Raw genomic sequence first — 19,526 nt, forward strand, 5'->3', positions numbered from 1 at the left:
GGCAGGGTGTGTAGTGGGGACAGAAATTGTCTGGCTCTCAGAGTCTGGCCCTTTACAGAAAATGTGTGCCGCCCCCTGGACGAGACACAGGTTGGCTGTTTGGGGCAGCACGTTAGGATGACGTGTGGTGGCAGGGCGTGTGCCGCAGTGCCCTGCACGGGAGAGGCTGCGCCCCGAGGAATGCTAGCACACGCACGTGCTGTTACAGATTCTTCAATGCCACGGTCTTCACTTTCACTGGCCTTCGGGAATGAGCTGAGGCCTGGGACCGAGGGGTGTGGTGAGAGGCTGTGGCAGCAGGGAAGGCAGTCCTAGCCCACGCTGGCCGCTCTGCTTCGCAGTCCCCTGACCTGGTCCTTGAGGCAGGTGACCAGGAACTGAAAGAGCATGTGGTTCCTTAAGGCACATACGGGGGACACCCATACGTGCACGACCAGCCTAACACAGCCCGTGTCCGCAGAAACCACACGTGTGTCCCTGTGAATGGAGAGGGCGCCGTGTGCCGGTGCGACATGCTGGTGGACAGCATAGTCAGCGGGGACACCTACCAGCTGGACCTGTGGGCTGGGGAGCAGTGGCTGTGGAGTGACTCCTTCCGGCCCAGCGAGCATGGTGAGTGGGGCGGGGCGGGCGGGGCTCTAAGCCCCGGCCCTGGGTGGGCCAGGCAGGCTCCAACTGGGGGAGGGGCCCAAGCAGCCTTTCCTTAAACTCCATGGGGTTCTTGCCCTGTCTGGGCCTTAGTCCTCCCCTCTTTGAAATGGGGTTGGGCTCAGCAGCACCAGGCCCCTTCAGCTCAGACATCTCAACCCCCCGAATGTGAGTGCCCTGACTGGGTGTTGAGCAGGCTGCTTGGTGGAAGGCGTGCTTGCTGCGGACCAGAAACTGAGCTGGGAACCGTCCTCCACCCTCCCTCGACTGCTCAGCTGCTGCTGCTTCACACAGTCCGGACCAAGCATGTCAAACTCGCAGCCACGGGCTGCATGCCTCGTTTGTTTGGCCCGTGTTAGCCTTTGAGTTTGACATGCTTGGTCTACATGGAAGGCTGACTTTATACTGCTGCCCGGGGCCCCTGCAGGCATTCCCCAGGAGCTGGCTGGGGGTAGTGACTGGAGTTTAAAACACCATTTATTGCTGTGTGGCCTTGGGCAAGTCACATTACCTCTCTGAGCCTCGTTTCCAAAAGAGAGTTCCTATCCCCGTTTTGCAATTGAATCAACTGTAGTAGTGGGAAGGCAAGCAGCCCGCTTCGCCTCGGTCACCCAGCTACTGAGCAGGACAGGCAGTCTCTCGCAGCCTCCGCCGCTCCATCAGCAGTTCCTGCGGGGCCTGCTCACCTGCTGGTGGTGAACTGACCCATGAACAAACCCGTGAGTTAAAATAATTCTCACACGTGTATGTTGACTTTAATGCATCTTATATACTTGTGATCTCACTGATACGATTGCTTAAAAAGAGACTAAGTTTAAACACATGAATCAAAATATAGACAAAGTATGAAGGACGAAAGTGCAAACACTGAAGTTTGGGTTCCGTTTCGGGTTCCCTGTGGCTCCAGGTAGAAGTGGAGCGACGCTAGAGTGAGTGCTAGGATTGCAACTGTTATGACTGTGAGTCTGCGTGGTGCCTTACAAATGTGTGCGGAGGTGGTGTTGACGGAGAACCTCAATGGCCCGGGTTCCGAGGGCCCACACGCCCTCACCAGGCCCCGCTTCTCCCCAGTGAAACCCAGGGCCCCCGGAAACCTCACGGTTAACGTCACCGACTCCCACACGTGGCAACTGACCTGGAGCGACCCGTACCCACCTGAGAGTCTCCTGCACTCTGAACTCTTCTACCTGGTCAACATTTCCAATGAAGACGACCCCACGGAGGTGAGTGGGCGCTGTGGGGGTTCTGCACCAGCTCCTGGGACTCGGGGAGCGGAGATCCCGCCCCAGGGTGGGGGACAGAGAGGAGCCCGGCTGACAGCAGCCCCGGGACCTAGAGTCCCGGCTTCTGTCCCTCCACCCCTTCCTGGTGCCCAGCGTGCAGAGAGGGGACGTGATTTGTGGGCCCTGCTCCTCCCGGTAAAGGAGGCTCTGGGACAGCTGGGTGTCCCAGGGGCCGGGAGGGACACTGAGATTTCGGGAACACTCTCAGATGACCGAGTCCCACCGCGAGACCCTCACTCAGCATGGTCTCCCTCCCGACGCTGACTGGTCAAGGCAGGCGTGGCCAGGGCTGCGGTCTCGCCTGAGGCTCACAGGGAGGGATGGCTCCCCGGCTCCTGTGATGTTGGCAGCATCCGTGTGCCGTGGGCTGTTGGGCCGAGGGCCTCAGGTCCTTGCTGGCCCTTGGCAGGAGGCCACCCTCCCTTCTTCCCTCGTGGCCTTCCCCCAGCCAGCCAGGGGGAGAGAGGGCGTCCTGGGAGTCAGAATGATGTAATCACGGCGTGCGGTCCCACACACCCATCACCTTTGTATGTCCTGTCGGTGAGAAACAAGTCACAGTCCTGCCCACACTCAAGAGGAGGGACCGCACGAGGGCAAGATACAAGGGGGCGATCCTGGGGCCCTCAGTCTGTCCAACACCATTTTTTTTTACACAACAAGCAGCAGACAACACCTACTAATCTCATCTTACCTTGTCCACTTAGCTACAGATGCTGGAAGTCTCTTCCCAGTGGGGGTTGGGTGGGCGGGGCTGAGGTTCAGGGCCATGTGACTGGGCTGACTGGTGGGGCTGAGATTTGGGGCCATGTGACTGGCCTGGTAGGCGGGGCTGAGATTGGAGCCATGTGACTGGGCTGGACCGCGAGGCTCTAGAGAGCCCATGAGGGAGCGAGGGGCTCCCTGACTCTGTGCTTCGGAAAGATCATCACGCTCCCTGCGTGCCAGGCCCTGTCCTAAGTGCGTCCCTGCATCAACCCATTTACTCCTCACAGCCACCCTGGGAGGCAGGCACTTTTATTATCCTCATTGCAGAAGAGGACATCGAGGACCAGAGAGGTTCTGTCACTAACCTAAGGTCACACAGCCCGGAAGTGACAGTAGGGACCCTTGCCCTCAACTTACAGATGAGGAAACTAGCACTCAGAAAGGTTCATCGACTCGCCCCAGTCATGTCAGAGGGCTGGTCAGTGGGGGTATTGGGGGCCGGTTTCCTGACCCCTCTCCCTCGAGTCCGGTCACAGCTATGGAGGTGCCAAACAATGCCTGGGCTGGAGGAATGACCGAACACCAGGCTGCTGGCTCTTACTCACTGTGGGGTCAGCCACGGACAACAGCCCGAGTGCGAGTGGTCCCGCGGCCCCCAGCTGTGCAGTGATGTCTTCCTTCCCTCCCCAGGTCCTCGTCAGCAATGTGACCTACATGGAGCACACCCTCCGCCTCCCAGCCAGCACCCTGAGGCCCGGGGCCCGCTACAGCGCGCGGGTGCGGGCCTGGGCTCCGGACTACAACAGCCTGTGGAGCGAGTGGAGCCCCCGCGTCCAGTGGCTTCACGGTGAGTATCCGTGGTGAGTGCTGAGCGGTTAGAATCCCCCCCACCTCACGCTGTGCCCAGACACTGGCCCTGGCCGAGCATCTGGGTCTCGGTCCGAGGACGCCGCCACGGCAGGTAACAGAGGAACGACGGGCATGGCGCCCTGGCCGGGGCGGGCGGCCGAGGCTGCAGTAACAGGCGCCCACGCGGTCCGAGCGTTCACACGTGGAAACGTGCTTCTTGCTGTGTAACAGTCCGACGTGAGCTGTGCCGGTCTGTGGGCGGTCTTCCTCCCGCGGCTCCATCTCTCAGGACAGAGATGATTGACCTTTTGTGTCATGGACCCTTTGGCGGTCAGGGAGGCCTGAGGACCCATTCAAATAATGTTCTTAAAGGTATAAATAAAGTAACAGGATTACAGGGGAACTGATTTTATGCAATTATAAAAAATATCTTAAATATACTTGTTATCTGGGAATATATGCTCCTCTGTTAACACATTAGAACCAGGAGCGAGGGCAGTTCTGTAAATGCTGTCATTGGAAAGCGGATGAGATAGGTGACATTTTGTGATCTGGCAGCCGCAATGTGTAGGAGAACAGCTGTGGTCTCTGTCGGCAGCTGAGTGACTGGTGATGCTCTCACCGTGGTCTGCTCCCTCCGTTCCTAATGGGAGGAAATGCGAGGTGTCGGAAGTGAGTGAAAATAAAATGTCGTTTCTTTCCCATCCAAGTCCCAGAGCTCTGAATTCTGTCTGCAACCTTGTTGGAGGTCTGTGGACCCCAAGTTAAGGATCTCTAAGGGCCCTGCCATTGTCTGCAGCCAACCAAAGGGGAAGGAGAGCAGGGAGACCACCCCTGCTTCTTAAAAGCCTTAGCCTGGAAGTGACACATGACTCCCTCTCAAGTTCTGTTGGTGAAACTGGCCACTTGGCCACACGTAGCTGCAAGGGATCCTGGGAAATGCAGTCCTTCACTTGTAGCTGCATCCCCAAAACAACTCTTTGCAACTTTATCACATGGCTTTTGTAATAGAAATGTTGAATTAGCTCACATTCCCAGGTTCATACAGCAGCTCAGTGATGTCGCCCCAGAGCCTTGCCTTCTTTTCCTCTGTCATCCTTAGCATGGCAATATTTTATCCTTAAATTTGCCACCTCATGGCCCCAAGTTGGCTGCTGCACACATCCTCAGGCCCCCAGGACAAAGGGAATGAAAGAGTGCCACGAGCGAATGCACTCCCACATCTCTCTTTTATCAGGAAGCAAAAAATCCTCCCAGGAGCTTCCCTAGCAGACTGTCACATGGCCTCTCTCAACTGCAGTGAGTGCTGGGAACTCAAATGTCTGGAAAGGGGACTAGGATGATCGTGATTGGCCCGAACCTCAGGGTGGGCACATTGCCACTAGGCAAAGAAGAGGGGAGGTAGGGGAGGGGAGGCTGCCTCAGGCATTGTCTGCACTGGGGGGAGGGGGGAGAGGTGAACACACTGAAAGAAGGGTTCTTCCAAGTGCTGGGGACAGTGGGGCTTGGCAGGTACTCCTGCCCCACCCACCACACGTCCCTCTCCATCGCTCACCTGTTCTGTGTGTGTCTCTTCACCCACCTGTCTCCACCTGGGCTGTGAGCTCTGTGGGTAGTATCTACCCTGTGCCTGTGTCTCCAGTGCCCAGAATGGGGCCAGGCACACAGGAAGTCCTCGGGAAAGTTTTGTTGAATTGATTTGATTCTCTCATTGGCCTGGGGAAGGGAAGGGAAGGGAAGGGCAGGGAAGGGAAGGGAAGGGAAGGGAAGGAAAAGGGAGAGAAATGGCTTGCATGGAACATGTACAGTGTGCTGGACACGTTCATTATGGCCACATCTATTTACTGAGCTCCTACTATGCGTGGCCCTATGCTAGACACTGGGAAATCAGTGGTGAACAAAGCAGACCAAAATCCCTGCCTTCTGGAACTGGCACTCGGGGGAGGGGGGACAGAAAATAAACATACAGAAAAGAGGAAATCAGATCGATCTAGACCCAGAGGGCTGTTGGTCTCTGGGAAAGGGGACGGAGTGATGAGAGGGGCAACGGTAGAGAGCGCGTGGGGGGCGTTTTTGGAGCTGGCGAGGGTGAAGGGACGAGAAGAAGGAGCCCGCTGTGCGAAGGTGATAACAGCTGTGGGCCTGCAGGCACTGCTCTGAGTGCAGTGGGTAGTGAGTCGCGTGACCCTCACATCTCCCCGTGAGATGAGCACTGTTGTTAACCCCATTGTGCCGGTGAGGAAACCGAGGCACTGAGAGTGTGAGGGACGTGTCCCGGGCCACCAGTGAGGATACGACAGAGCCAGGCTTTGAACTCAGGTCGTCCAGGGCCAGAGTCACTGCCCTTGACCTCTGTGCTTCAGGAAGAGCAGCAAGTGCAAGATCCTGAGCTGGCACTGAGCGTGGAGGAGCAGGGTGCAGCCAGGGGGCCCGTGTGGCGAGGTCTCAGGGTGCAAGGGGAGGGCAGCAGGGGCTAAGGCGGGAGGGCTTAGGGGTGGCCCGATCATGCGGGGTCTGGGACACACTGTCCTGAAGCTCCTGTCTCCAGCCCTGGGAAATGGGGACCAGGCTGTACTTAGCACAATGCAGGCTCACGGCTCCCCTCCCACCTCCAGACTACGAGTTGCCCTGGGAGCAGCACCTCCCACTTGCCGTCGGCATCTCCTGCATCGTCATCATGGTCGTCTGCCTGTCCTGCTACTTCAGCATCCTCAAGTGAGTCCTGGGCCGGCCCCCTGGGTGGGAGTGGGCAGGAGTCCCTCCGCTCATCTGTCAGCTTGCAGTCCTCCTTTAACCATAAATGTTTATTGAGCAGCTACTGCGTGCGAGGCACTGAGGCAACAGCTGAAACAAAACCCGCAGGACTCTGTGCTCCTTGTGGGAGACAGCTGTCAGGTCTGCAACAGCCACGGCGCTTTCCACAGCAGCCCAAGCGCTGAGGGAAACAACAGGCGCAGGGCACAGGTGTCCCGGGCGCTGTGTCCGGTGGGAGGAGGGGATATTTGAGCTGAGGCCTGCCTGGGGGAGGGAGCTGGCCAGCGTGGGGCTGGGAAGGGCCTTCCCTTGGGAAAGGGAGGCGGATCCTGCCCGGGGTATGGTCCAGACAGTTAGGGGCAGGTGACCATAGGCCACGGAATTCTAGCCGATTGCCCTGACAGAGTCGGGAGACCGGGGCTCGGGTTCTGCCCTGGCGCTGGTAGCTGTGTGACTGGCTCTTCCTTTGCAGGCTGAGAGATAGTGAGAATGTATTTTGTCAGTCCCAAGAGTCCTGAGAAAGTCTTGGATCACAGTGGGGTGGAGGTAGAAGGAGCCTGGTTCCCAGGAAACAGGGTGTCTCAGAGCCTCAGTCCTCCCATCTCTGAAATGGGACTAATGAGTCTTACCGCACTATGTGAGGATTAGTGATGGCCGAGGAGTGACTGAGCGAGTGTCCCACACTCTGCTGGGCACACAGTAAGTGTGCAAGGATTGTAAGCTTTCCTCTCCGTGTCTTGTCACCAACACCTCCTAGTCACTGTGGGCTGGGCTTTCCCCTTCTCTGCGCCTCAGTTTCCCCATCGCCTGTCCTCCCAGCCCCACTCACTGTGTCCAGCACTCCAGCCTTCTTGCTGTTCTTCGAACGCACCAAGCAAGTTCCCTCCGAGCCTTTGCACTCGCTGTGCCCCTACCTGGAAAAAGCCCTTTCCCCTGGCATCGCCATGACTCGCTCCTCTTCCACCTCAGTCGCCCCTCAGAGGCCACCTCCTCAGGGAGGCCTTCCTGGATCACTCCCTCCATTCCTCTCTATTCTTTTATCTTCTCTATTTTCTCTCATGGTACTTGATGCCATAATTAATGTCCTATCGTTATTTCTGTCTGTCTCCTCTTCTAGAAGGTCAGCTACGTGAGGGCTGGGCTTTTGTCTGTCTTGTTCACTGTTGTGTCCCCGAGGCCTGGCACAGTGAGTGGTACATAGTAGGTGCTCAGTACGGACATGCTGACTGGCTGAGTGGAGTCAGTGGAGGCCGATCCAGGGGCAATCTGAGGGCCTTCCCTCAGAGCTGACACTCCATGGCTCCAGGCCGACCAGGGGAGAGGAGGAACCTATTTCCCCCAGGGTCTCCTCAGCTTCTCAGGCCTCCCCTGGCCTGACTCTGAGCTGCTCCCTGGGGGACTGCTGATGGGCACACCCCGAATTCTTTGCAGCTTGAGTCCCTCCTACTTCCCTGGACTTGTTCCACTGAGGACAGAGGCAGCGAGTTGGGAGCAGAACGCTGGGGCACCAACCGGCTCTTCTGCTGCCAGCTGTCCCTTCAGCCCTGTGAGCCTCAGTGTGCTCATCTGTGAATGGGGTTGGCAGTAGGACCTGTTCCATGGGCTTAGGGTGAGACATCCAAAACCAATCAACCTGGTCCTGACCCCTAGGAAGTACTGGCCATATGATCATTTTTATGGGAAGAGAGACCAACGTGTTTTCCTTTCCTTTTTCAGGATTAAGAAGGAATGGTGGGACCAAATCCCCAGCCCGGCCCACAGCTCCCTCGTGGCTGTTGTCATCCACAAGCCTCAGGTAGGAGAGGGCTGGTCCGGATGCTGTGGATGCTCCTATCGGGAGCTGGGATTCAGGCGTCTGGGATGTTAAAGATACGCACTGGCTTTTGGATTGGCACCTGAGCCGTCAGGAAGGTCTCAGCGCTGGTCGGTTCTGCAGCCCAGTGTGGTCATCGGGGGCCCAGAGGCTACCCCTCCCCTCGGCTTTCAGAGCCACCTTTTCAGCCTTGGGTGGGTTCCCTCCCTTGGGAGGAGATGGCCTCTGAGGTCATCTGCATGTCACCTCCTGGGGAGGTACCTGTACCAGGGCAGGAGGCCAAGAGGCCAGGGAGAGGGGGACACGGCTCCTGTGTGTTCCTCTTACGAGCAGGAAACTGCCACCTGCCGGGAGCCGGTCCATCCTTACTGTTTCAAGGGACCTGGCATATATGGCATACTGTTCTTAATATGTTTGCTCACCTTCTTGGCACTATGTGTTTTAACCAAGGTCACCTCTCTGAGAAAGGTTGTTTCCCCAGGTAGGGATTTTCCCCTGAAGTTAGGGAGGGAATAAAACCCCTTAACTAAGTGCCAGGCGGGTAAATTAATCACTTTAACTACGAACAATCATGCTTAAGCTACATAATCTTTACTCCCTGGAATGGAGATAAGAAACGCCCTAACCTTTGGAATAGAGATTGATAGGATTGGAATCAACTGGTATAAATACAGATGTAACAAGACAACAGGAGACAGAACCTACACAAAACCTACACAGAACCTAGACACAGAACCTACACAGAACCTAGAGACAGAAGAACTTCACTGGAGAGAACATGGCAAAAGATCCTGGACAGAAACTGGAGACAGAACCTAGAGACAGAACCTAGCGAGAGAACATGGCAAAAGATCCTGGACAGAAACTGGCCACAGAACCTAGAGACAGAACCTATCGAGAGAACATGGCAAAAGATCCTGAACAGAAACTGGCCACAGAACCTAGAGACAGAACCTAGCTAGAGAGCCTGGCGGAAGAACCTAGAGACAGAACCTGGCTACAGAACCTGGATAGAACATGGCAAGAGAACCTGACTAGAACCTGGTGACAGAACCTGGCTGGAGAACCTGGAGAACCTAGCAAGAGAACATGGACACAGAACCTGGCTGGAGATCCTAACCAGAACTTCACTGGAGATCCTGACCAGAACTTGGCTAGAGATCCTGGCTAGGCTGCTGATCAACTGTCTCCGTGTCATTCCTTCTTCGCTGACTCCGTCCACACCTTTGGGGACCCCTGGACCTGCTGGGGTTGGACCCCAGCAGCCACCAAAGCGCCAGCAAATCTCCTCCTTTCTCGTTGGCCTGAGTGGCATCACGTGCTCTTTCCTAAACCTTCACCTGCAAGGAGTGGGGATTCTGTGGGCCGGCCGGGTGGCCAGCCCTGAGCGATGGCCGTGTGTGGGTTGCCTGAGCTCATCGGGGTTCTCCAGGAAGGAGGCAGGGGGTGCAGGGCCTTCAGGTCTCCAGCGACCCTCAGGCAGGCTCTGGAGTCGGTGGTGCTGACTTTGAACCCCGGCTCTGCGACTCACCTGCAGAGTGGACTGGGTGTGAGCGAGTGGCTTAACTTCTCTGAGCCTCGGTTTTCTCGTGTGGGTTGTCGTAGTGTTTATATAATGGTTGGAATTCACCGGGACAGTACATGTAAGGTGTGTGTCACAGGGTCCTGCACAGAGTCAGTGTCGTCCCTGTATCAGTCAGCTTTTGCTGTGTAGCGAATTATCTCGAAACTTGGTTGAAACAAGCCATATCTGTAGCTCTTGCTTCTGCAGGGCGCTCAGCAGGGGGGTCGGGTCGGGGGTCTGGGCTGGGCAGGGCAGGGCAGCTCTCTGGGCTGGCTCACCCCCAGCGGCTTCACGCATAGGTGCGGCAGTTGTCTGACTCTCACCTGCGCAATGGAGTGACTCAGCCGTGCGTCTCATCCTCCCGCGGGCTGGGCCGTTGGCACGGTGTCACTTATACCACCTTCTGTTGCCCAGAGCAAGTCCAGGGCCAGGCCAGGTCCAAGGGGTGGAGGAGCTGCAGGTGACAGTGGCCATTTTTGCCTTCAGCCACAGCAACTTAATATTAGGGCGGCCTCACTCATTCCCAGGGGCTGAGGCTCCGGGAGCGGCAGTGGACTGGTCTGACCTCCGACCCGGGTGACGTCAGGGCCTACAGTCCTCCCACGGCGAACACGGAGCTCGCTGTGGCCAGGCTAGCGGGAGGCCTCTCCGCCCTGTTCATTGACTGTCTCTCTGTTTCAGGTGCCACCACGGGGGAAGAGGTCCGGGGGCCAGGAACCAGACAAGTGCCCGTATGTATATGAACTTCGGTCATGGCCTGTGTGGATTTGGAAGGCGGGGGGATTGGCGTGGTGGGCCCCATCTTGAGAGTGGGGTCCCTCACCCCTCCATGCTGCCTTCCCTTCCTTGGCATTCAGCACTGTTCCTTCGAGGCATAGCAGGAGGAGGAGCAGCCTGGGAAGGTGGCTGCTGGCTGGGCCCCTGAATTTCCCTGGTGGGTCAGGCAGGTGCTGAGCCCCTTGGGGTGCACTCTGGCCTGAGCGAGGCTGTAGAGTCAAGTACCCGGGCAGCTGTGCCTGTTGTTAAAGTGCTGACGTAATTGCGTACTGGTTGGCAAGCACCACTATCCCAAACCCTGAGGATGCCACCATCACTTTAGCCTCCTAGCGCCCCCTCAGGGCCTCTGGGCCTCCCACAGGGCAGTAGCTAAAGTTTAGACCTGGCACAGCTGGGAGCCCTGGACCTGCAGCCATCCTGAGAGGGCATTCCTTATGCTGTGTGTTGATATGTGTTTTAAATCCTATCATCTGACAAAGACTTTGATTTATTCAATAGTCTGAGCTTGTAGTGGGTCCCAGGTTATGTGCTGAGCTCCAGACATCCCAAAGGCAGGCAGGGCCCCTGCCTTCCGGGAGCTCCCAGGGCGGGCATGGGGGAGACGGAGAGGCAGTGATTGTAAAGCCAGGAGGCATGCCTGCAATAGGTAGGCATCAGTCCAGGGTGGCTTCCAGCTGGGTTTTGAGGGATGAATAGGAGTTTTTAAGTGGAGACACTGAGCCCTGACCACACTTTGCTCTTGCAGATACTGGAAGACGTGTCTGACGAAGCTCCTGCCCTGCTTACTGGAGCCTGGCGTGGAAAGGGGTGACGGTTCCTCCCAGGCGGCCAGGAGCAGGCCTGTCCAGGGCCCTGGGAAACCAGCCTGGCACCCTGTGGAGGTCAGCAGCACGGTCCTCTGGCCGGAGAGCATCAGTGTGGTGAAGTGCGTGGAGCTGCTCGAGGCCCCGGTGCAGAGTGAGGAGGAGGAGCCGGTGGAGGAAGATGGAGGGAGCTTCTGCCCCTTGCCTGAGAGCAGCGGCGGCAGCTTCCAGGAGGGCAGGGCGGGCATCGCGGCCCGGCTGACGGAGAGCCTGCTCCTGGACCTCCTCGGGGGCATGGAGGAGGGCTTTTGCCCGCCAGGCGTGGGGGAGCCCTGCCTTCTTCCTCCTTCAGCAGGTGTGGGTGCTCAGGTGCCTTGGGCTGAGTTCCCAGGTGAGGCGCCTCAGGAGGCCTCACTTCGGGGCAGGGGGCAGCCTTCTGACCCAGAGCCGCCCCCAGCCACTCGGACGCAGAGCCCGGCCTGCCCGGCTGTCGCAGAGCTGCCCGCAGCCACCATCACCGACAACCCTGCGTACCGCAGCTTCAGCAGCTTGCTGCGCCCGCCCTCGGGTCCAGGAGAGCTGGACTCAGACCCGCAGCTGGCCGAACGCCGGGAGGACGGGGACCCCAACGTCCTCTCTGCTCCCCGGGGCTCTGAGCCACCCGCTGCGCTCCAGCCTGAGCCAGAAACCTGGGAGCAGGGCCTCCGGTGGAGTGTCCTCCAGCACAGGGCGGCCTCCCCCGCCTCAGCCCCCGGGGGCTACCGGCAGTTCGCGCAGGCGGTGAGGCAGGGCTGCGCCCAGGGCGGCGAGGCGGGCGGCCCTCCCGGAGAAGCCGGGTACAAGGCCCTCTCCAGCCTGCTGGCCAGCGGTGCCGTGTGCCCAGCGCCACCTGGGGTGGAGGCCAGCGGCGGGGAGGGGGGCTACAGGCCCTTCCAGGGCCTCACTCCTGGCAGCCCTGGGGTGCCTCCCCCTGTCCCCCTGTTCACCTTTGGGCTGGATATGGGGCCACCTCCCAGCCCTCAGAACTCGCTCCTCCCCAGCGGCTCCCCGGAGTGCCCGGGTCTGGAGCCAGTGGCACAGGGAAAGGACAGCCAGAAGCACCTGCTCGCCCTGGAGCAGGCCACGGCCCCCCTCGGGGACGACCTGGGCAGCGGCATCGTCTACTCGGCCCTCACCTGCCACCTGTGTGGCCACCTGAAGCAATGTCACGGCCAGGAGGAGCGAGGCAAGGCCCACGGCGTGGCCGCCCGCTGCTGTGGCTGCCGCTGTGGAGGCAGCTCCGAGCCCCTGGGGAGCCCCCTGCCAGGCGGGGTTCTGCTGGAGGCCAGCCTCCCTCCGGCCTCCCTGGCACCCTTGGGTGTCTCGGAGAAGGGCAAGGCCCCCCTGTTCTTCCAGCCGGACCCCAGCCATGCTCAGAGCTCAAGCCAGGCCCCCCAAATGGTGGCCATGCTCTCCACGGGGCCCACAGGCATGAGTGCGTCCTAGGTATGCGCCCCGTTGCTGTGTGTGCCTCGGCCCTGCCTGTGAAACCCCCCAACCCCCCGGAGGGCAGCCAGGCTGGCGTGGCCAAGACTCAGAGAAGCCGTGAGAAGTGAGGCTGTCGGGCCCCGGGCCACAGAGGCTGGACCCTGTCCTCAACACTGACAGCGCTCAGTGTGTGCCGCGGCCGGAGGCGCGGGAGCGGGGCCCACAGAGACACCTGCAGGGCCCCGGAGCCTCCGGCACCTGGGCTTGTGAGCGAGCTGTTGGCCTCTTGATCGGTCCACGCTTCCCCGCGCACTGCCCCTGTCACGCCGCCCAAAGCCTGCTTGTCCACCTGGTCACTCGGTTGCCCACGTCTTGCCCGGCCCCGGGACTAGCTGCTGCCATGTCACTGGACTGGACGCCGAGCCTGGAAACTAACGAAGCAGCAGGGACGCATTGGGAGTTTTGGGGGACGGAGGGGAAAGCCCGGTCCCGGAGGCGTGGTCATCAGCCCAGAGGTGCTGTCCATTCAACAGCCCCATTAGGCGGACAGGAGCAGGATCTGTGCTGTGGAGGGCGCTTAGTCAAGCGGGGGTGCCAGCAGCACACGAAAAACGGTGATTCCCACACACTGACAGTTTGCTGGGGGCCCTGGTAGGCGTGGGGTCCCCAGAATAAACACACCCAGCTACCTTGGGCCGGTCTGTGCCTCGCAGACACCGTGGCTGGCAGCCACAGAGACCAGAGGGAGAGCTTCGCCCTGAGATCCGGCTGAGCCAGGTGTTCCAGACACCGACACCAAGCACCTTTCGCCTGCACACTGGCCCGGACCGCATGCTGAGTAATGTGTGTGTGTGCGTCCCAAAGATTGTTTAAACCTAATATTTGTATTTGCTGAGGAGGCTGGAACAGGAGGGGGTGGAGTTTCATATAAGTAAAGGTTCTTTAGCTCTTTAGCTCTTTTTTTTTTTTACTTTTGAATGGCAGCAGGCCCATAGCTGACCCCAGGCATGTCTCACCCAGGCTCTCTAGGTCAGTGATGGCGAACCTCTGACACGCGAACTCATTTTTTTGGTTGATTTTTCTTTGTTAAATGGCATTTAAATATATAAAATAAATATCAAAAATATAAGTCTTTGTTTTACTATGGTTGCAAATATCAAAAAATTTCTATATGTGACACAGCACCAGAGTTAAGTTAGGGTTTTTCAAAATGCTGACACGCCGGGCTCAAAAGGTTCACCATCACTGGTCTAGGTGACTGTTCTGGACATCCAGCAGGTGGTGTGATGGACGGGGCCTCAGGCGGGCAGGCAGGGGATTGTAAGCTCCTAGGTCTGTGTTACTCTGTGTCTCTTTCAAAATGAGAGGCTTGGCTGTTGGAGGTTCCTTCCTGCTCTGGCATTCTACACAGTGCACTAGAGGTGACGGGGAGCTCACTACCTTACATGCCGCCTGATGTTCGTCAAAGTGTCTCCTTGGTTTTTTTTGTTTGTTTTTTTTTTAAGTGTCTTCTTTGTACTGAGCCCAAAACTATTGCTCTAGCTGCCAGAGTCACCCCACCCTCCACCCCCAGACACCCAGTTTAAAAGTGGGGACACAGCTTCAGGGAGGAAAAGGGACTTGCTAAGGTCAGCAGTGAATGGCAGAGCCTGAACTAGCCCTCTGGACTTTGCCTTCAGGAGCCTTCATAACAAAATATAAGAATTAAAGATAGCTATTTAGTGCCAAGCAACATGCCAAGTGCTGTATATCCACTGTGTTAGCCCTAGTAGGCAGGTCCAGTCATCCCAGTTTTACAGTTGGGAAGCAGGCCCACAGCGAGGTAGTCCTGGAGCCAGGCCTGGCTGCAGAGCTCCAGCCCCAGGGGATGCCATCTCATGTGCAGCATGGCACCTATTCAACTGTCAGCTCTAATCCACTTTGAGCATCGTCTCAGAAAACCCAATTTAAACATTAAGCAGCAGAGGAAATACATTTGTGTGAGTGGTGGAGGGGCAGTTGGGTTGAAGTGCAACAGAATGGAGGCAGGAGTCACTGTTCTCTCCTCGGGATCTTGTAAGCAAGAGACCCAGGTTGTCAGCTGGGGCTGATGTGACAGAAATAACAGCTGGGGGGGGGGGGGGGTCTGGGATGGAGAATTAGATAGAGACACCTCCCGTCTCTTCCCTGCATGTAAACCCATCCTCCCAGGCTCAGGGAAGCTGGAGAAAGGCCACTGTCCTTGCTTCCCCAACCCCCTTCTCCAGCTTAACCCGGGACAGAGGAAGCAGAGCAGAAAAGCAGGCAGCAGGAAAGCCCACACCCCGCCCGTATTAACTGAGCACCTACTATGCCAGGTACTGTGCTGGGTGCTGAGGAAACAATGAGATGAGGTTGTTTACCTCCTGGATCTTACAGTTAGTGGGGGAAAGACAGACATGAAACAAAAGGAAAAATTGCCAACACTGATGGGTGCTGTGCACCTGAGAAAGACACCTACTAAGAAGGGCTCCTAGTGGCTAACTGGACTCAAATTAAAAAAAAAAATAACAGAACCTAGCAGCAGTTTCTTCACAGGGAGCTCTCATGTAAACTTCAAGGAGAAGCCTGCATTGGACTGCCTGCCTGCCTGCCTGCCTGCACTGTGCTGCTGCCATGTGAGCCCTGGAATCCCATTTCAACCAATAGGACTGAGCTTTTCCCCACCCAATTGGAGCTGGGCAGCTCCACACAGCTCTATCCTGACCAATCAGGACAGTGCCTTTTTTGGGCCAATCAAACTTTGAGTCCTCATTTGCATGAGAACAGACCAATCAGGGACTAAGGGCAGAAACTTCCGTCCATATAAAGCCAGCTCTGAGAAGGCGCTCTGCCTTTCCTCTGAGGACTGAGTCTCCCTGGCTGAGCTGAGACGCTGAAGATGCCTCACTCACTGGAGTGGAGAGGAGCAGACCAGCACAGGCCAGAGCAGACTGGAGCAAAGTGGAGCCGGCCAGCACCCCAGGGAGCAGAGCATCAAGGAGCAGAGCAGAGCTGTCCAGCCGGGGAGGGGCCTGGCTCCGGGGCTGCCTCACAGTTATGCTGTTTCCACAGCCGTGCTGTATCATAACTGAGCGGTGTGCACTGAATAAAGTCTCCTTCTTCACCACACCCGACACTGGGGGCTCCTGTTGCTGTTGAAATGGTGCCAACAACCATCGGTTGACAGTTGACGGTGCTCTGCAGAAAACAGGGTCTGAGACACGGGGGGCTAAAGGGAGGCCTTTAAGGAGGTGACCTGAGTTGAGCCCTCGGTGACTAGAAGTCAGGATGGACTAGATCAGTGGTCGGCAAACTGCAGCCCCTTGCGTGTGGCTCTCCCACAAAATACCACGTGCGGGCACGCACGTACAGTGCGATTGAAACTTCGTGGCCACACTCAAGGGGCCAAAGAGCCGCATGTGGCTCGCAAGCCGCAGTTTGCCGACCACTGGACTAGGTGAAGAGCAACCTGAGCAGAGCGTAGAGCAGGCACAAAGGCCCTGAGGCACGGGAGTTTGGCGTGTTCACAGAAAGACCAGCCACAGCAGTGAGCCAGGGACAGTGGTGGGGGGAAGGCCGGGCACAATGGGGGCTGGAGTGAGGAATTTATGTTTGGCTTAAATGAGCATTAGCCCCACCCCCTGAGAAACATGGCCCCATAGACACCCTTCTCTCTTTCATCTCCCCAATCCCAAAAGGTAACCCGCCCACAAACAGGAGCCAATGAGAGGGGGGAGCCCCTGGAAGTCCTCCAATAGGGCCCCCTCTCGCCTTGCGGAAGTGGAGGACTGAGGTTCCCCTGACAGCAGCGCTGGTTAGCGTCCTCATTGCTGGTACCCTCGCCCGGGAATAAAGGCACTCCCACCAGCAATGAGTTATTTGCACAGAGGAATAGCTCTTGGAGTTTCTTTGACAAAAGACTTTTAAAAAACCCCTTTGAAATCTGGTCCTTGGCCTCCCAAGCCCTGGTCTCCAAATTAGGCAGGACACCCCGAGGCTCTTTGGGGCGTAAAGCCCTAGACCCCTCCTCTGCTTTCTGTGTCCCCTTTATCCTGCCCGTGCCTTCGTTTTCTCATTTGTAAGCAGAAAGGATAATAAAACCTGCGTCGGGAGTTTTCTCGAAGATAGTCTCCATACCGTGGTCTTCGCCACGTCTCGGATTTACTCCAGCCTGGCTGGGGCACAGGTGACAAGAATTAAAGGTACAAACAGCTGAGAAATCTAGAATTCTCCGCCCTGGCCACTGCTCCAGGCTTTCTCTGAACTTCCCTGTGAGTCTCTGCGGGCTCCCACTTCCGCTGCCACTGCCGTTGGTTAAGCCTGACAGGGGAGCCCCCAGATTCTGCCGCCCCCCCGCCCCCCGCCCCCTGGCTTATGCCGGCCCTTCCTGGGTCAGGACTGCCCCACACCAGGCCTGGGATTCACACCTTCATTCAAATGTCACTCCCTGGAAGGCAATTGTTCAACCCAAAATACATGTCTCAAGTTATGAGCATGGATGAAAGTTCTATTTTAAATTTACAGGAAGAAAATCAGAAATAGAAAAGAGAACTTGGGTTCCATGAACGACCTCAGGAAGCGGTTTTATAGGAAGACAGCGGAGTGTGTGGACGGCGCTGTCCAACAGACCTTTCTACGGCGGGAAAGGGCCAACACGGAGGCCGCTGGCCACGTCGGGCGAGGGGGCGTTCGGACCGTGGCTGTGTGGCTGAGGAGGGATTTTTAAATGTATTGTATTAACCTGTACACTGAAAGGGCCACCTGCGGCTGGCGGGACCGGTATTGGACAGAGCAGGGCTGGTAGGTCATTTTAGTCCGCGCACAACTCAGCCGTCTCCGCCTGGAGGGGAGGCACAGACCCAGAGGGACGGAGGGACAGCCGCCTGCACCAGATGGGACTCGGGAGTCACGAGGGCGGGGTCAGAGGATGGGGTGCGCCCAGCTCAGGCCCTCCCCCTCCCCACCCCCACCTCCCACCCCCTACCCCCGCGGAGCCGGAAGGAGGCGGTGGGTGTGGCCCCAGCGACGCTGGCTGCGGAGTTCCCCAGCGCCCCCTGGAGGCGGGACCGGAGGTGGCGCGGCCCGGGGGGGGGCGGGGCGGGGGTAGGGGCGGGGCCTGAGGCTCCAGCTGACCCCGGAGGCCTCCAGAGCCCTGGATTTCGGGGTCCCCATGGCCGACTCGCACGCCCTCAGCCTCGATTTTACAAAGATTTTTCCTGGGAGGTGGCGTACTTTGGGTTTGTTTCTTTTTTTAATATAAAACCTACTTCTTGCTTTTTTCTCATTACTAAATTGGCTTAGATTCAGAGAAAACCTGAAGGTATAAATAGGAAAGAGAAAACCACCGGAAATCCCATCCCCCGCCCCAGCACCCGGCACCATGTGGGCGTCACAAATGACTGTTTCTGAAGATGTATCTCTGTGTACATCCGGTAGAATAGCCTCTGGCACATGATTTTCTTATAAACGGTATTAATTTAAAAAAAAAAAAAAAAAAGCAAGGGAGGCATGACCTCAGCGGCCGCTCACAGCGGCGGAGGCCGCGGGTGGGACTTGCCCATGATGCACCCTGACTCCTACCCGCCCCTCCCCCCATGGCCTTACACCCCCTTTTTCGATGAGAACAGACACTGAGAGAAGCAAGGCTCTGCCTCGTCCTGCCTCCGTTTGAACCTGCCTTTGCCCGCGGAGCGGTGTGGCCATGGGCGGGTGGGTGACCACTCTGGCCTCAGTTTCTCCCCATCACACGCCGATGAGAGACGTCCCTGCAGCCACAGCGGGGGGTGAGGACAGATGCCACGAGGGGCGAAGGCCAGGCGGTGCCCGTGCTCTTGTGATGAACGGGCCCGAGGCACCTGACAGCAGCAGGACCTGCCAGGCTCCCTCAGAACCCCACCCTTTCCCACCGCATCTGTAGGCAGCTGGCCCTGGAGAGAGGCGGGCTTGGTGGGAGAGAGGCGGGCTTGGTGGGCTTGGCTGGAGGTCAGCTCCTTGGCCCCTGCTGCCCCCTCGTGGCCCGCTCTGGCCCCAGCGCCTGCCTCTGTTCCAGTAAGTCCAGAGAAAGTTCAGTCGTTGTACTGTTGATATTTGGCTCTGTTGACTAATGAGTTTGCCAACCACTGACCTAGACACACAAGAACCATGGACAGGGCTTACTTAAGGCAAAGGTGAACCTTTTACTAAGGGTGCCATAGGCCTGGGGCGTCACTATCCACCGTGACCTTCCCAGTTACAGATGTATAATCAGATCACCCCGGGCCTTTAATTTCAGTCACTGAGCTTGTCAGGCCTGCCACGGAGCCCCTAAGCGTGCCAGGCTTGCTCCACAGCCCCTTTTTCACTCACAGCAGAGACCCGGGGAGGTGCCCAATGCCCCGATGAAAAGCTAAACCCAAGAAGGTAGTTGGGCAGCCTTGCTTGCGTGTCTGTATAATGAACACAGAAAAGCTACAGCAGGATGGTAGGGCCAAAAGCAGTGACCGCCTCGCCATGTCCCAGAGGGGCTCACCACCTCCCTGTCTCCGGGGGGGGGCGGGAGGGGCTCACCATCTCCCCCGTCCCCCAGGGGGGCTCACCACCTCCCTGTCCCCCAGGGGGGCTCACCACCTCCCCGTCCCCCAGGGGGGCTCACCACCTCCCCCATCTCCCAGGGGGGCTCACCACCGCCCCCGTCCCCCAGGGGGGCTCACCATCTCCCCGTCCCCCAGGGGGGCTCACCACCTCCCCCGTCCCCCAGGGGGGCTCACCATCTCCCCCGGCTCCCCAGGGGGCTCACCACCTCCCCCATCTCCCAGGGGGGCTCACCACCACGCCCGTCCCCCAGGGGGGCTCACCACCTCCCCCATCTCCCAGGGGGGCTCACC

General features: G+C 58.0%; 1 protein-coding gene across 6 annotated transcripts in view; it reads left to right on the forward strand.

The window, feature by feature from the left end:
- The window catches only part of LOC132232694 (interleukin-4 receptor subunit alpha-like), a 38,341-nt gene extending 22,544 nt beyond the window's left edge, over positions 1-15,797 (forward strand). For 4 of the 6 annotated variants that reach the window (XM_059692154.1, XM_059692153.1, XM_059692155.1 and 1 more), the window contains 7 exons: positions 461-612; positions 1,720-1,871; positions 3,327-3,483; positions 6,101-6,200; positions 7,956-8,034; positions 10,298-10,347; positions 11,139-15,797. In XM_059692154.1, the coding sequence (XP_059548137.1) occupies positions 461-612; positions 1,720-1,871; positions 3,327-3,483; positions 6,101-6,200; positions 7,956-8,034; positions 10,298-10,347; positions 11,139-12,681 (2,233 nt within the window). In that variant the 3' untranslated portion in view covers positions 12,682-15,797. The remainder of the gene's footprint in view (positions 1-460; positions 613-1,719; positions 1,872-3,326; positions 3,484-6,100; positions 6,201-7,955; positions 8,035-10,297; positions 10,348-11,138) is intronic. The other 2 variants (XR_009452468.1, XR_009452466.1) reach the window with 2 other exon arrangements.
- Positions 15,798-19,526: the final 3,729 nt, after the last annotated feature.

This window comes from Myotis daubentonii, chromosome 4 (genome assembly GCF_963259705.1).
Source record: "Myotis daubentonii chromosome 4, mMyoDau2.1, whole genome shotgun sequence".
NCBI classification, from domain to species: Eukaryota; Metazoa; Chordata; class Mammalia; order Chiroptera; family Vespertilionidae; genus Myotis; species Myotis daubentonii.